This window comes from Halichoeres trimaculatus, unplaced genomic scaffold, assembly GCF_033239565.1.
Source record: "Halichoeres trimaculatus isolate MK-OKI-2021-1 unplaced genomic scaffold, fHalTri1.1 fHalTri1_scaffold_23, whole genome shotgun sequence".
Classification (NCBI taxonomy): Eukaryota; Metazoa; Chordata; class Actinopteri; order Labriformes; family Labridae; genus Halichoeres; species Halichoeres trimaculatus.
Window position 1 is genome coordinate 10,454,872 of NW_027437201.1, and position 17,923 is coordinate 10,472,794.

The 17,923-nt window shown below is 40.3% G+C and overlaps 1 protein-coding gene across 2 annotated transcripts in view; it reads right to left on the reverse strand.

Moving 5' to 3' along the window:
- dock1 (dedicator of cytokinesis 1) overlaps positions 1-17,923 on the reverse strand; it is a 252,787-nt gene that overhangs the window by 77,100 nt on the left and 157,764 nt on the right. For both annotated transcript variants that reach the window (XM_074662599.1, XM_074662600.1), the window contains exons 28-29: positions 10,878-10,979; positions 7,428-7,522 (exon numbers count right to left, since the gene is read on the reverse strand). In XM_074662599.1, coding sequence (XP_074518700.1) covers positions 7,428-7,522; positions 10,878-10,979 — 197 coding nt within the window. The remainder of the gene's footprint in view (positions 1-7,427; positions 7,523-10,877; positions 10,980-17,923) is intronic.

Below are 17,923 nucleotides of genomic sequence, written 5' to 3' on the forward strand. Positions count from 1 at the left end.
AAATACAATCCATGATATACTAAACCCAGTTTTTACTTTGTGAAATTAATAGAGAAAGTTGGTATTGGGCCGAGGTTATGACCAAATATGAACTCAATATGGTCTAAATATGGAGGGTAAAAAATGAGTGAACCTATAAAATATGGTTAGCAGAAACAGATTTTAAGTTCAATGTAAAACTGGGGTATATAATCAAACTATTGACCAGTGTTATCATTAATATTAAAATACTAAACTATTTTTACCGTTCTTATAAATTTGAAAAAAGTCCAAGCTGGAGCTATCAATTTGGAAAGGAATCTGGTTATTATGCAAAAGCATTAAGGTTAACCCTTTTTTATGAATCGCAACCTGTCATCCTTGTTTCCAATTTTTGCTTAATGACGAAAACTTTCTATTTTCTACTAAAACTAGACTAAAAACTTTTTGAGCTTTTGTTGATTAAAACTTTCACATATGGAAATGACTAAAATGTGACCAAAACTAGCACACATTTTCATCAAAAAGACTACGACTAAAACTCCAACCACTGCTAAAAACAGCACTGCATGGAAGAAGTCTCAGTGACATCGGAATAATTTTGCGGGGAAGTGTATGGCTAACGGGAGGTTATGTAAGCTAGAATCCAAACAGGGTGAGTAGGGTCCTGATGTGAAGCGGAGAGGTGAAGTAACACTGTGAAAATCCCAAACTGCCCACATCACAACTCATTCAGGAACAACCACAGAGATCTTAAAAAAGCACATTCTTTCTGGACGGTACAGTACACCAGATACCCAGAAGCCCACAGTCTGTGTCTCATCCTAGTGGGACGTGGGCTGCACAAGGCCAAACAGGATCACAACATCACCGACAGGCTTTCAGCTCTTCACGAGTTCTCCTTCCTTCCTGCCTTCAGACCTGCCCCGCAGGTCCTGGATTAGTCATGGAGATGACTCCAAACGGCAGCCAGCCAGACTCAGAAAGCCTCTACTAATGAGTCTGTGAGGGACCGGTGGCATGGGTTATCCAGTTAAAGAGCTGCCTCCCCTGCTCATCTGGGCTCTCATCTTTTCATCGGTATGCTGAGCTCTCTGAGAATCCCCCGTCTTCCTCCATCCACTCATTATCAGCCGAAAACTTTGAGCATTATTTGGAGAAATCAGCTTATTTTGAGAAAATCATTTGATCCAACTCTGTAAAGTACATCATGACTTCAATCGTGTTTCAGGCAATTAGAAGACACGTTCCAAGTCGAAAACAATGATGACGTAATCTTAAAAAATGATCTATTAGGTTTCTATGTAACTATTTATGAGAGGAGACACTGGAGAATAACTTTTAAACCTGGTTTTAACATTTAAAATGTGTTTTCTGGCTTTAACAAAAGAAAATATTAATGCAAAATGTTTAGAGATGTTCTCCACATTTGTCTTAATTCCCAAACAAAACAGAGAGAGAAATAAAACCCTTCCTTCTTTAAGATACTTGTCCTTAGAACTTGTACTTTAAAGTAATTTGATTTGTTTTATTATCTTTTTAAAAGCCTTTATTCAGTTAAACTGAATTACCTTTTCTGCCTTTGCCTCATTCTTTCTTCAGTTAAACACACAAAGACACTTAACCCTTAATGTGGAAATCACCCCCAATTACAGCTGATCAATAAACAGTTCTCACTCAGTCTTTAAATCTTTTTTCGTTGTTTCTCTGATATCAACAGATGCTGGAATGCTTCGCCTTCACACCCAGTTAGAAAGTAACCAGACGGTAAATTTTTTAAGCAGACTGGTGATGTTGATGATAGCCATCCAGCAGAACTCTACGAGTGCTGTAGCTCTTGAAAAGTGTAACGCGTTGATTTGTACGGGAGCACATTTTGCTGAGTGTTCACAGCGTTCAGCAGCTGTTGTCGAGCACAGACTGTGATGCAGAGCTTTTCATCCCAAGAAGAAGAAAAAAAAAAAAAGAAAGTGACTTCAGTGCTTAAAGCAGATGCCAACTTGTGCTAATTTGGAAAGTGCTCTCAACAAAAATCAAGGTTTACCCAGAGTGCACTTGTGCCACTAAAAAAGCAACCATGAATTTAAATCAAAAGCTGCATATTTGGTTTCATTAAGGCACTGCTACATAAAGAGATTAACTTAAAGTTCTTAATTTTTACTCCGAGCATTAGGAGTCAAATCTTTTTCCATTTCAATTTAATTCTGCATATACAATTTGATCATATGAAGAAATAAGTCAATCAAAATAAAATAAACAGGGTGCTCCTTTTCATGTCTTTGTTGGAAGGGGAATAATGAAGCTTTCAGTTTAACACACACACACAAAAAACATACCCTGTCATTTTCAAACTTGTTCCAGTATTGGCACTAGCATCAGTATCAGTCTCTGATAATGCCTGAAGGATCGTATTACATATCTGTGGGTATGCCAGAGGGGAAATAGTGAGGTGTTCAGCTTACCACACCTTCATTTGGCTAAGTTATTCCCAACCACCTGTATCTGTATGGGTCCTGGTATCAGTATTGGCTCCAAATATCACTTATAGTACTGAGCATCTGTAATTATGCAAAGAAGCAAAAAATAAGCTTGACAAAAAAGTATTTCGCAAAGTGATTCCCAACCACTGGAGATTCAGTTGTTCCAAACTTTTCCAAACAAATTTTTGTGGCTCTTGGTCTCTGATTGGTTGGCCACCCCTGTGCATTTAGTTCAGTCTGCTTTGTATTCGTCCGGTCCGGTTTTACTTTTTGGTAATGTCTCTCGTCTTATTTCAGATATATTCATTTCCTGCTCCGATGTGTTTCGGGGTTGAAAAGGTTTTCTGTCATATATAAAATCCAATACCAGTTCCACTATTGGTACCAGTATTGGCATTGATATCTGTATTGGGAACAGTTTCAGTTTTTTCTAATTAGGGTCAAAAAATCTATCTTTCTGCTCAACACAAATGGTTCTTTGTCATTATTGATTAACTTGTCCCAGTATCTGTATCAATATTGGTGTCGACATCGATCTTCAGTTAGGTTTAAAATCTGGTTTGTGGTATAAGCCATTCGACCAATCCGTACACATAATTAGTCCTGTGATCAATTATCTATTATGAATACATCAGCACTGAGTCACATTTCATTTCACAGTAGCAAAAGTTTGGCAGAGTGTATAACGTTAGTCTCTGCTCATATCAGCTTATACTCAAATCTGGATATCAGAGTTTGGGGAGTAATAGAACAGAAGAATCTGAACAAATACAAGCCCATCCCCTCTGCCAATTAGCTCTTAGGATGAACCCATGGCCTGTTGGCATGGGAGAAATGGCAGACAGTGGCTAGCTCTGACAGCTCCTGATGCCGCTGTCCTCTGGGCAATTAGAGCCCATAAACCCGTTTACAACCTGGAGGAAGGAAGAGGCGGTGGGTGGAGAGGAAGAAGTGGGTGGAAACGACTGCTGCTACAGCTGATGCCCATCTCATTAGCGGAGCTGTCGTAATGTGTGGACATGAAAGGGAGCGTCTGCTGCTGCTCTGGGTGGCGAGGGTACGTGAGCTGGATGTGTGGATTGCAGAGAGACGAGTCACTGTAACTGAGGAATATTCAAGTGAGGGAAGAAAAAGCTGTAAAATGAGTGATGGCATTGCTTTGTTGTTTTGTGACAGATGACATGATTTCAGGTGGAAACACGTCGCAGATTATCTTAATAACTTCAAACTTTTCATCTGCTTCTTCTTCTTTTGTATTTTTTTGCCCAGCAACAGGAGAAAAATAAAACAAGTTTCAACAGAACAAACGCACTTCAAGTGACAATCACTTGACATGTGTTCACAGCTTGCGTGCACTTGAATGTAAACTTTTATGGCTCACTCTCTTATAAAGTGGATGGATGCATTACCTTGAGTCCCTACACCAGGGGGTAGGAAACAACCAATCAAACACACTCTAGAGGATGGCGCGACAGGAAAGTTTTGTTAATTTGCTCGGCTAACACCTGCAGCACCCAGACAGACTCCAGTGTAAAGACTGTGAGATGACTAAGACTCTGACAGGCTTGTTTTTCATCGAGTTGAGCAATGATTTAACTCCAGAAAGAGGCTCCACTAGAATGTGGAATGAACCTGTCACAAACAAGTGCAAGAAGACAAAAGGTTCATCTGTGATAGATCCTGCTGCGGCGAGGGAAACGACACACTGGCCTGTTCTGCAAGTGAAAGGAAAACATTTCACATGATTGGAGAGTGAACTGCCGGGAGCGCAGCGATGCTCATCACACCCTTACAGCAGCTCCATCAAACACTGAGACACAGTGGGTGTGTGATGTTTGAGAGAGCTTGTTAGTCCGGTGCGTGCATGTGGGGGCAGAGGTTGTGTTTATGTGTTTCAAGAGTGTCAGAACTGCATGTTGTTAGTCCGTCACAGTGCAGTTGAGGTTCCTGGTGAAAAGATGTGATTCGCTCGCCTGCGGGGCACATGGGAGCACTAGCACCAGTTGCCCAAGTGGGTGACAGCGTTTTCACGGGGGTCAGATAAAAACCTAGAGGCTTGTAGCAATCAAATGGACTGATGAAAGCAATACAGGCAAAATGGAGCAGCAATGCCATCTCCAGTCAAATATCCTAGCAGGTGACGATGCTGGAATGGTTTCGGAAAGAGTGGGCTGGTTGTTAAACTGCTCACAGTCACTAGGACCAGCCTTTACAAGCCAAGCACCTGCTGTTAATGGCCACTTAAGAGCTTGGCGCCAACAGAAATAGCTCCAGACACTTTGCTGAAATTTGAAGAGTCCTGCTTTACCAATGTTGGTGCTTTTGTTATTCTCGTTCATGAACTATTTTATAGTCTGTGAAGTATAAATTGTGTTACTGCTTATGCCACTAATGCCAAACAATTATCATAATTGGTCTAATAAACCACCTGAGCCAAAACTCTTAGTTCTGGAGACTACAAGTTTGCAAAATGAAGGGTCATTTCATGTATCTGACCTCTTTAGCATTCTCTAAAGGCAACAGGCTCGAAACTATAGTAGTTGATAGACAGATAATAATGGCTGCTCACACACTCTAAGCAGCCAACACTCAAAATACTCTGGTCCTTGCATTCTTTACAACAAAGCTAATAATAGGTTTATAATGGATGAAAATGCATTTCAGTTAATGAAACCAAAAGAAGATAAGGACTGCTGTATTTTAAACGAAAGGTATGGGATGGAAGCTAGCTTGATGCCAGTACTACAAAGACCCAAACAAAAGTCTTAGTTATAACAAGCTCTTTCAGCTTCAACAGACCAAGGGAGGCAATAAAAAATGTTACTTTTGACCAACTATCTTTGTTCAAGTTGTATGTTAGGCACTTCTGCCTTTTCTGTTTGACCACGCCATCTTCTCTTCTTCTGTTTTTTGATTTTTATGAAACTGATTGTATTGTTCCATGGCCTTGAGTTAAACCAGCGATCTCTACAGTGAGAACTGTAGCCTCCATGTATTGAGCGCATGCTAAAACCTCAAGGGGCTTTTTCTCCCTAGCTGAAGTCAAAAGGGTGGAAAAACACTCAGAGGACACTCATGGTATCATTAAGGCAGCTAAACACAGAATCACTTTGTCTGTGGGCAATCATAGTCCGATTGTTTTCTGAGCGGCTAAGGTTAGCAGAGCTAGCACCACAAACAGGTTAACGTCCACAGATCTCGGGTGGATATGTGTCAGAGTAATCAAACACAGCCCACAAAAAACTTTATTGCCATTTTCTAGATAAAAACACTGACACGCCATCTGTCATCTGTGCCTGTTTGCATCTGGGTAGAATGGCAATATAGCATTTTAGCATTAAGGTATCAGCCATCAACAATAAACGTTACGGGCCTGGCTGGTGGCGAATGGCTGTGCCAAAACATAATTTTTGACCAGCATTTTGGGTCTACAATGATAAACATATTGATTGTAGTTAGTCTAACTGGCTGGTAAATCTGGTGCTAACTAGCAATGTGATGTTAAGTTTTTCAGGCGTATTTATTTTAACACCTTAAATTCAAGTCAAGAAACATGTTAGAGATTCTTTATGCATTGTTTTAATCTCTTATCATTGTTGTATGTTGTATCTCACGATTTTCATTGTTATTTATTGGCCAGGTTATGATACTTTACCTTGTGTGGATCTTAGGGGTGTCCCGATACAACCTTTTCACCTGGGATACAATAACTGATATTGTAGCTTTGAGTGTTGGCTGAAACCCATGTTGATCCAATACAATATCAGCACGAGTCAAACAGACTTTTATTACTTATTTTGAAGAGTGGAAAGTTGTAAAAGGCTTGATTAAGTGTTATTACTCAAACTCAATGATGAAGTTGGTCGTATTAAATTCCTCCGGTTCTGTGCCGCCATGGGAGGCTTGTGCATGACAAGTTTTTAATCAGCTGCAACGTCTATTTTAGGCTTTAACGAAAATACTGCCACATGGCCGACATCACTCCTACTCCTTGCTTGTTAGCAACTTAGCACAAGGTGTGCTGGCTGGATCCAGGCACTGCTGGATAAAAGTGTGGGAGCAGAGTCTGAAATTGAGTACTTGTATTGGAGATTTTAGATGCAGGCAGATATATCTGTTACTCCAGTATCGAACCAAAAGCCTTGATCAACATTAGATTGGGACACCCCGATTGGATCTTCAACTAATCAGGCAGTCATCAAGTTTTACTGTTAGCCGTGTAGCTGCCAAGTATGGCTGTGTGGCCTAACAGACTAAACATTCAAAATTTCTGAGCGTTCTCGGTGACAATGACTTTTTGACCACAGTTCACACCACATTCTGCCCCTTCAATAATACACAGATGCCGCAGGGAAATGAGTTCATTTTGTTTCTTTAGTCGCTGAAAATTGAAGTTAAGGTTTTTATTTGACAGATGTTGCTGTTCTGTTGCATAATTGAGCACTGCAGCACTACCAGGTCCATGTTTCTTCTAAACAGAAACAAACAGGGAAACAACACATTCACAAGAAAAAAACAAAAAAAAACTTTTTTTCCTCTGACTTCACCTGAAAAGAGCACAAACAGCAGCTCTTGTCTCAACCCACCAACTGCAAAGCACACTTCTTCTCTTTTTTCGTCTTTTTGGCAAAAATGGAAACAGGCAAGGTTCACATTAATAAAACAGAAGACCGCAGCAGCACAACAAGCAACAAAGTAAAGAGATGCTGAGACTAAGTTTGGAGATTAGCAGGCAGCAAACACCCAAGCATCCATAATTCATGTGATTGTTTGCGGCTGCGCTGACTGCTCATCTGATTGCTACGCTGCTGAGGCCTTGTGCCGATATTTGCATGGAGAGAAAAACATTAGAAAACACCCTTACCCACTTCTGACTGCTGTTCCTTAGCAACAACAGGGTAGGGGTGTAAAGCTGAATGCTTAATGCGAGTGTGTTTGAGCTTGAGTGTCCAGTAATGTTGTACTTACTTATTTTGCATCATGTTCATTATGACCCAGTCGGAGGGGTAGACGTTCTTCCCGATGAGATCTTTGAACATGATAAACGTTTCCATGAGGAAATCCTGGAAGAGGAAGAAAGTTTTATTAACTGTTATTTTTCTTCAAAAAGAAAAGAGCAGAGCTGCATGAACTGATTAGTTTGTGTTTTTCAGCCAGAAGCAGCTTTTAGATATTTTTTCTTTTAAAGTCAAGGTGACTCAGAAATTTCCCTAAAGCAGAAGCCACTTCAACCAATATCTGAGTGAGTTTCAAGCTGATATGTTGAAATATAATACGATTATAGCTGCTTAAGAGAAAATTCTCCTGAGATGTTTAGATAACCAATCAGACATTTAATAATCAGCTTTAAAAGCATAACATGACAAACAGATAACAATGTTCTGCTAGACTATAAACAGATTCTCATTTCCAAGTTTTTAACAGGAAGTGATGGAGACTTTCAGCAACTTTGTACAGCACTACCTTAATTTGTATAATACATGGAAAATAACGACTTCCCATGTGTCCTGCACCAAAACCCCAAGGCTCATTTCCTCACAGTAGATAACTAGATTACTAGTTTCTGGTGTTCAAAAAATACAGATATTACGACACAAATTCAAAGTATTCAAAGACATATCAAAGGCTGAAACTGAAAAATGTTGTTTAATTATCAATAATTTTAATATGGTTAATGAAAAGTCAGGAAACCGACAACAAATCACAGAGAGAAAACACCCAGAAGAACATCTCCCATCTAGTTTGGTTAATTTATTTATATTAATTTAAAATGGGAAAACAAATATCGGACTATTTTTTGCTGTTTTGATTTTGTTTTGAAATTAAAAATAGAATATGAGAGAATGGAATTATCATGGAATTTTTGTTCTATTCGTTTTTGATTTGTATTATTTTTCATGTGTTGTGGCCCCGGGAGTTTTTAATTTTTTTTTTCTCAGGAAGGTCAGTCAGTTTCTACCGGGTGATTCCATTAATTGGTGAATTGTGCAGCACGATAGCTAACATTGGCGGACATGTACGTGCTTTTTAAAGTGGGGAAGAGGGGAAGCGTGTCACACTTAGGAGGCATCAGTAACATGAAGTTTCTGCCTGAGGTTGTGTTGGATGCAGAAACGTCTGACACTCATTGCAGAGCATCTCTGGACACCCATCTTCTGCAACGTCTCCGAAATGTCTGTGTGGGTTTTACCAGCTTCAAACTACTGCTCAATAACATCAGGGTATTGTTCTAGTGCGGCCATAGTGGTGTATTTATATGTCACACACTGTATATCGCCTTCTCTATCTCTGTGAACAAGTTTCAAGATCTGTGTGGTTAGAGATGGGCCCCGTCTCTAACCGGAAAAAAGTCAACAACTTCTGGGTCACAACACATCGAAAATGATACAAACCAAAAAGGAATAGAACAAAAATCCCATGATAATTCCATTCTCTTGTATTTTATTATTAATTTCAAAACAAAATCAAAACAGCAAAAAAAAGGCTGTTATTTGTTTTCTGATTTTGATTTGAAAACGAGAAATGAAATAACAAGTCGTTATCCGCTTTCCGATTTTGGATTCTAAAACAGATATGGAACAAACGAATGATACACTGATAGATTTGACACTCTGTGAGAGACTGTGTGAGAAAATGTTTCCACATTTCAGAATAATGTTCTGTAGATGGTAAAATTAAAAATAACTGGGGAATTTTATCATCTACTGTACTGAATAAAAATAAAAATAAAGAGTTAGAGGATTAGGAGAAATCTCTGCCAGAAAAGGACAAGGAAGAATAACAGTATTGGATGGCAGCGATCTATAGCCCTGTTTCCACCTAGTGGTCCGGTATGGATCAGTACAGTTTGGTACGGGTCGGATTGGTGAAGCCTGATCCTGTTTGCATTCCCATAGCCAACTGTGCCCTTGTTTATTCTTTATTCCCACAGTTACACAGGAAGTGATGATTCTTTTGACCAACAATGGACTGCAGTGTTTCTAGCTCCACCTTCTGGGGTTGGATCCAAATGTTTGGCACCCCAACAGAAGGGTACCAAAAAGTGGGTTGGTACGGCTCAATAATTAGGGGACTTGTACCAGTTTTAGTCAAAGGAATGCCACAAAATGCGAGCCATACTGAGACCAACCATTGGCTCAAAAGTACTTAAAAAAAAACATATCTCTGCTTTAAAAATACCCCCAGATCTTGAAAAGAAACTGCAAAATAATGGAGGCAGCCGGAGAAAAACAGACAAATGAGAGTGCTTTGTTTGCAGCAAACCAAAATCTAAGCCAAGCCAATATGAGCTGCTCAGGATTGGCCTTTGAAGTCACCAGGCCCAGTGGAATTCTGGGTGATGTATAAACTGTTTCTTAAGATTTTTTTTTTCATGGTTGTGTAGCAACAATTTTAAACACAATTGCTTTTCTCTATTACACAGACAGCTCAGTATATACCCGTTACACTGCACAGCCTTAAATAAGCACAAAGTCATCAACCTTTTAAAAAACATTGCCTTTTTCTTTCATTGTACATAAATAAACTTCTAAATCCTTGTGTTTTGTGTTAGTGTTCGCTGCAGGAAAACAAAGTCCTTTGGGCAGCAGCCAGTTCTGAAATGTGAATATAGCTCATGCCAGCTCTGGGAACAATAAATTGGTGGAAAACTCCGACTTCATCACGGTGATTGTTTGTCCTGCTGTGGGAACTAGACAGGCAGGCTTGAACGAGCCTTGTGGACTATCATGAAGGTCACAAGTTCATATCTATTTCTTACCTTGAAAATGTAATAAATGTCTCAGTAAATGGTAAAGAAACATCGCTTAGCATGTGCTCAATCCAGCAACTTGTACAAATAAGAAGTAATCCAGCTAAATCTGACAGGGCTTTCATTCATTTATTACTTACTAAAAAGCTCTATGTGCTGCAAGTGAAGCCATAATCTCTGTCTATTTAAGATTAGAAAGCTTTACCTGTAATCTAAATCAGATTCCTGCCTATCCTAAGCAGCTCAAAAAGCTGTTTGCTGGGGTAAAAAGCAAACAGTAGGATTTTCTTACTTGTCAGAGAGAGTAACATAATGCTAATCTGGCAGCAGCTACTAAAGAAATACTGCTTTGAGGGGAGAATTATTCAGAGCTAAAATCCATAACATCAATGAGATTTATCCCTCCTCCTCAACTTGTTGGCTGCAGCGTGTGATCTGCCTCCCTTAGGAGTTACTATCATCAAGGGTAGAGTGTACACTCAAATAACTTCAATTTTATGCCTTAATGTGGAGTTTGAACGTTTTCTGCACAGATTTAATCGAACTTTTGATTTCTCTGAATAAAAGTGCAGCATTAAATGGAAATATGGGGCTGCATTTTAAGTTATTACATGAGAACGAAGGCCGGAGTATCTGATCCAGCAGACATACTGATAAGGTGCACTCACCACCACATCACTCCTTATCTTGCCAAAGGTGCTGATCAGATGAGCGTAATGATAGTCGTCCATCTGCCTCAGCGTGGCGGTCATGCTGGCCACGAAGCTCCCCTGGAAGAGAAAAATAAATGGATTCAATACACAATCAGGTTCAAACTGAAGGATGAGGATGGAGTGACTGTGTGCCTGTGATTCTGATGGATACTGACTAGCTGGGTTGATTGGATCTGAGTGCAGAAGCAGGCCCGGCCTCCCAGGTTCGGAAAGGCAGGCGCCCTCTCTCAGTGGCTGATCTCATTAACCTACTGCCCTGCACTCCCCAGCTCTTTGTCTCCACTGATTATAATGCCTGTGAGGTCCCTGAAGTGCTGTCTTTACTTTGCAGAGCGCTATCCTGGCTCTGGTTGGCAGGCTGTACATGTGCTGAGAGAAGCAGATAAGGGGAAGGAAACGTGTGGAGGGCTGGATGGAGAGGGATTTACGCTGTAAAGTGACATTCTAGTGATGAGTGTGGACAAAGGATGAGACAAAGAGGAGCAAAGAAGCCGGAGAACAACTTCAAATGTAGTGACATGGAGCTAAGAGAGGCACTTCTTGAGAATTTATATGGTTGTGGTTTATCCTGCCTTAGACAAAGACTAAAATTATACGGGAAGTGGAAAAAATAAAGCTTCTGTGAGGAGTTTCTGCCTGGTTGTGAAACAGAATAAAATTAATTACAATGCTTCTTAATGAACTGTAACAGTAAACGAAACCAACACCATAGAAACAAACCATTTCCTTCTGGTTATTTCTAACGCCTGAAACTGCTGCAAGGGGGGAGGTGTCAGGCCAAGCGATAGGCAAAAAAGACTTTGGATAAGAGACACATTTGACTGTTTAAGTACAACAGGATGACATTTTTGTTTAAAAAACAACAAATAGGAATGTGCACAACAGAATCTGCAAAGTCCACTTTGTCAACAGGGGGTGCCAAAATTCATGTAATGAAAAGTTCCTTACAGTAGCTTTAAACAAAGCATTTCTGCAGAAAACAGACCAACTTTTGAGACAAAAGTTGAACAATACTGTTAGGTTTAATGGAATTAGCCCTCTGATTCACCAAAGTTTGGTGTAGCTACAAAGTGGAATGCGGCCTATATCCCAGTTTAACTGATACATCAGTGTAAAATACAGAGATAGTTAGAGAAGGAATCTAATGGTGACTCTTTTTCATGCTGCTCTTCCGTTTCAGTTCATAATCATGCATCTAAAGAAAACAGTGGAATACTTTTGAGTAAATGAATCTCATGGAGTGCTGTTTGATTGAGAGAGCTACACATCTGCATAGAAACTGCACATTGCTGGATCCAGAGGGCATTTTTTTCCAGTTTACACTCCAAAAAAGGAACAGTGTCTAGTTTACGGGTATTACTTCTATCAGGGATTTAACATTATCTTGCTGTAGCTAAGCAAATGGGAAAAAAGCTAAGCTAACAATATGTACAGCAAAAAGTGACAGTGAACCTCATTTATTTCCACACAACAATGAAAACTTTAAAAGTTGGAAACAGGATGAGAAAATTAGTTGTCGTATTTGGCTAGCTACGTTTGAAGTTGCACCCTTACATAGCAGTTCTTCAATATTTCCGACCATTGCTTTTTTTTAGTTTTTTTTTTAGTTTTTATACACCAAACCATGTGGATAAGTGTATCAGGAGCCATATTTTCCTAAAAAAAATGCAGATAAGAATTCATTCAGGGGATCTGAAATCACCTTACTAGATAGTCAAAGAAAAACATTATGGCCTCTGCTGGAGAAAAGTAGTAACTTTTTTCTACCCCAGTTTGTAAACAAAAACTAAAATGAAGGATTAAAATTTGAAAAAAAATATCTGAACAAAAAATCCTTACACTCCTATAAATTGTTTTTTCCTTTTCCTCCGACCCCTTCTGTCCATCCACTACTGTTGAGCAGGTTACTGTTCGAAAAAAGAATAAATAAGTTTTACCTAACTGTGCCACTGAGGCAGTATTGATGGCTATTCGATTTGAGCTCTTAAAAAAAAGAGACAAAATGCATTTTAGCAATAACTCTTAACAACAATAAGTAACCTTTTGCATAAAATAGTTAGAGGCACACAGAGTGATCATTTTAAGCCTCCCAGACAGTTTTTACCTCAACATGCTAATCAATGAAATATATTAGCAGATAAGAGAAAGTAATTAAAATTGCTTTGTTGCAGAACGCATGGGAGCACATCCAGACGAGAGAGAGTGTTAGGTCTGATAAGAATTTAGATGCAGGAGCGTTAAGGGAGTCTGCGTGTCACCAATCCAACAAATGATGGAGTCAAGAATCTTTTCAAGTGTGGCGCTGACCTTTTTTAAAACACTGATAAACACTTTTTTTTTTTTTTTCTCCCAGGCTTAAATCAGAGCTGTGTGTTGGTTGCACCTGAGTTATAACTTCCTCTTTTCAGGCAGGATGCTGTTAGTGCAGCTCATCATGCGTTTGATATAACTCAGCTGCTTCATGGTAGTTAATCCGCACACTGCACTCTGTTTCACTGGAGAACCTCTCCTTGAGTTGTAATTAGGCTTGACCCACCAAAGCACAGCAGAGCCGAAGCGATGCAGCACACTCACATACTCTCACACACACTTTTACCTCACCTGAACCTTCGACTATGGTTGTATTTTCCCTTCTTTTTGTGGCTGATTTTTGCCCAGTAATACATAAAGGTTAATCATTGTAACAAATATGCATCACTACGATTGTCAACCAATCATATCGTGCAAAAACACAGAATCAATCCCTGATTCAAAGATCTTTTATTCATGTGTCACTCCCCTTTTCTTTCCTATAACACGTCGCACTGATGACTGCTTCACAGAAACCAACATGACTCACGTAAAATGAATATGGAAATGTTTTCTCAAGCACAGAGGGCTGGACTCTTTCATCTGCGAGGGCATGTAAGCCCCAGTTAGCCTCAGTTCTTTAGCATTTTACACACACAGGACAAACTTAGATGGAGCCTGATTAGAAACAACCACAATGACAAGCGTCCAAAGGGACACAGTCTTCGAGAACAAAAGATGGAGACACTTGATTACAAGGATGTGGTTTAAGGAAGGTTAGTGTCAGAAGATTTATAGTTCCTCTGTAAAAGACGGAGGTTGTTGAACTCATCTTTCTTCATTAATACTCTTATTTCCCACATCCTCAAGTGTAATTGGCATAAGGGTGGTGCAATTCCCCTCCCACTGGGCAGCCACTTTATTAATAAAAAGGAGCTTCAAAGCACGCAGCAGTCTTAAGAAGTCATCTGCACTTCCTTCACTGCTCAGACTAAAGAGAGACTTCATCAGCTGGAGGCTATCCCAAGTTCCTTCGTTCTTTGTATCTCTTCAGCTGTGAATGAATCCTCAAGATAAAGAGCCTTCAGAGCAAACTTTACATGCTGTAAGCTTCAGTGTGGGACTCGCCATAAGGCTCCAGCGCCTCTTACTGTAGCATAAGCCCCTTAAGCTCACTCCCAATGTTCAATCACGGCTGCCAGCAGCACGAGCATGCACACGCCAATGTTGCTCTTGCTGTAATGTGTTGCTCATGAATGGATCCTTAAGCTGCAAACAAACGTAATTGTAGCCAGAGGCGTTAGCATGAGCTGGCAAATCCTGATGGCAAATTAAATAGAGGTAAAGGGATCTTGCTTCCTTGATCCCTTCTCGGTTTTGGTTTCAGACTCGTTAGACAGAGATTCCCCCTCCCAGAAAGAGGGATTCATATCTTTGACTGCGCAGCGATTAGGAGCTAAATGTGGAACAGGAACACATGCCGCACCAGCTGTTCAAGAAGGAGGCGAGAAATTGAGACGTGAGGCGTGACGGCGAGCGGGAAAGTTCAGGTGTTCTCCGACGAGGTCTCCCGTTCTGAGCTGACAGGTGCAGGGATGCGATGTCTGACGGCCTTTACTGTCATGCGGTGAGTGAGTCCTGAACTAGAGGAACTCCAAAGACCAATCTGTCCAATCACAGTTCAGCTCTCTGTTATTTACAGACACCATAACTTCGCTGAAGTGTAGAGTGACTTGCAGAGCTCAAAGAATATCCAACAGTGTCCAGCATTGCAGTATCTTAAGCATTTATGACACATCTTGCCAAAAGTCTTATAATCCAATTCCTCTTTGCTTCCCCCCTGAGATGACAGGCACATAAATTGCAGACATAAAACACCCACACTTGTCGGCAATGATGCAAAATGATGATAAGTGTGTGAAACTGCAATTTTCGAGCACTTTTCCCGAGTACCCTATCCGGTGTTTGTCAAGGAGAAAACAGTGAATAAATAAAGAAGAAATAAAAAGTGGCAGCGACTTGAGGCAAAGCTCGTGACCTCAACACAAGGACTGTAAGAAAAGTAAGACAGACTTTCTTTTTGATTGATTCTTTACAAGATAAAAATCCCCAAATTGCATCCTGAAGTCAATCATTTAATGAACAACAATTGAGCCGTCCATCTGGAGACTTATCTTCAAGCCAAACAACAATCAACTGAAACTTTACAATCGATATCCATCACAGTGTCCAGATGCTGCAGATTTCCTGAACCCGGCCCACATATCCATCTTCTGTTCGGGAGCAAATGAGGCAGAATCTTATCGGAAATGAAAAAGCAGTGATTAGAGAGCAGGCCCAGATCCATCATACGCCGCGCTCTCGCTCACATCTCTTTGACAATTCATCTCACTTTAGCGCCCGACAGAAAAGAAGCAGAAATTGATGTTTGCTCTCGTACTGAAGGGGTCGTCTTATAAACACAGCATTGTTCTGAGGCTTTAATTAAGCCTGTGGGGAGATGGTGCGGTGGTCTCTGGAGGGATGCAGACCGAGCCTCTAAGCATCTCTGGAGAAGAGAAAACCAAAGAAGAAGAAAAAATAAGAAAAGAGGGGAGGAAGATGAGGGGCGATGACCAACAGGGACGTAAATTACTCCCTTACTTCTTTCTATTAGCTGCAAGGCCGATGAAATATACATTTGCTTCCTCATTATGACCAAAAACCACATACCCAAAAGGAAAATCTCCCATGGCGGGTGAAACATATGGAGATACTCCTATGCAAGCACAAGAGATCCACAGAGTCTACGTGTGAAGAAAAACCTCCAGAGGAAGAGAAAAAAAAGCACTGACTATAGGATGATGGGTTTAGCTGGAAGCAGCACACAATTAGATCTCAATTTGTATTCCCCTCACTTTGCCGCGTCACTCAGAGCTTATACCATTGTAAGAGCTGAGATTCAAGAAACTCCACTGAGGTGATTTGCACAAGGAGAATTCAAATTAAAAGGTGAAATGGTTAGCAGACAGAAAAAAACAGGAGAATGAAAAGCTTAAAAAAAGCTGTAGATCCAAAACCTTCAAATGTTCAGAAAATAGTCTTTGCTGTGCCGCTCTAGTGAAAAATACACCAGAGAAAATATCTTCTTTAATAAAAAATGCCTGCATTTGAAATTTAATATCAAGCAAATCACATTCAGTTTGTGAGCCACAGTGCAGTTTTTGTTTGATTAACTATTTACAGTGAAACTCAGACTCAATGGGCAGACATCTTTCTAGAAATCTTCACAGTGATTTTGTATTTCAGCAAACTTTAAGCTGTTAATTGAAATTTGATGAAGAATCAAACCTAGTGCAACCTTTGTGTGACTCATTATTTACAGTAAAACTGAGACCTAAGAGGACAAATCAGACAAGGCTTCTTTCAAAGTCTGTACCATTCATACCGGAAATCTAATGCCGGGACAATGACTTTCAGTTGGTTGGCCAGAGTTTAGCCTCTGTTTGCATGGCTATTAACAGTGAAACTGAGACTTAGAGTGAAGCCCTGATTAAGCTGCTTTTTCCTAGGAATCTGCAAGACCTTGTTGTTCAGCAAACTTTCAGTTGTTCTGACAAAATTTGACGACAATAAAGTGACACTAAGAGTAAGGGCCAATCCCAATTCTAACCCTCAGCCCTTGGTTTTGCGTGTACACCTCGAGTGAAGGGGTGTCTCAATTCGCTGTAAGGTTAAGGGGAAGGACTAAGGTGAAGAACTACACAGTCCTTGGAACAAAGACTTTCTACGTTTCATAGTTGCCATCATAAGCTTTTATTCAGGCAAATTTTTAGCTGCCATTTAAAGATTGGATGCCAGAAAAATGACTCTCAGTTAGTCAGCCTCTGTGTGACTTTACATTTACAGTGAAACTGAGACCTAGAGGACAGACCAGACAAAGCATAATACTTTTAGCAACCTGCAGCTCAATCTTGTTTTAAAGCAAACTTTTTATCTGTAAATCACTTTCAGTTTGTCAGTTTACAGTGAAACTGAGACTTGGTGTTTAGTAATGTACAGTCACTACCCAGCTATACTAGAAAAAGCTGCTTGTTGTTATTCCAGAAAACCTCTTTTTGAGAATGCAATGAACCAAATGATTCCATGTTCAAACAAGCAAAAGAAACTTGTGGTTGTTTTCTTTGTGGAGTTGTTGCTATTTTGGAAGAAATGATGACCTAAAACCACACACACAAGCACTAACAATGCCAGAAAAAAAAACAAAGACACCAGAGCGGCAGAAACACTTGAACACTTCTCACACAAGCCTGTCAGGGGGAGGCAGCGCTGACACATGTGAGGTACTTGGCTGCTGCTGCAGGACTCCACAGCGAGCCCACTTGGCTCCGACATCAGGCCAACAAGGTGGCGGGGAGTCAGGTCAGCCAACGGAAACGAGAGGAGGACATGTTCACAGCCAGCTGAAACCATTCACACTTCATTTTCTTTCTCCTGCAGCATCAGGCGTAATGCATTGTGACGTCCAAATAAACACTTCAGAATACATAAGGATAAATAATAACCATGGAGGACCTGGGCAGCCGGCCATGAAAGTGACCCGTTATGCCATTCACTCTGACAGCAATCCAACTTAGACAGGCTTCAGGAAGCACTTTCACACTCTAACACATCAAAGCATAATACTCCCCTGAACAGACACCTTAATTTATACAGGAAGCCCCATTGAACCA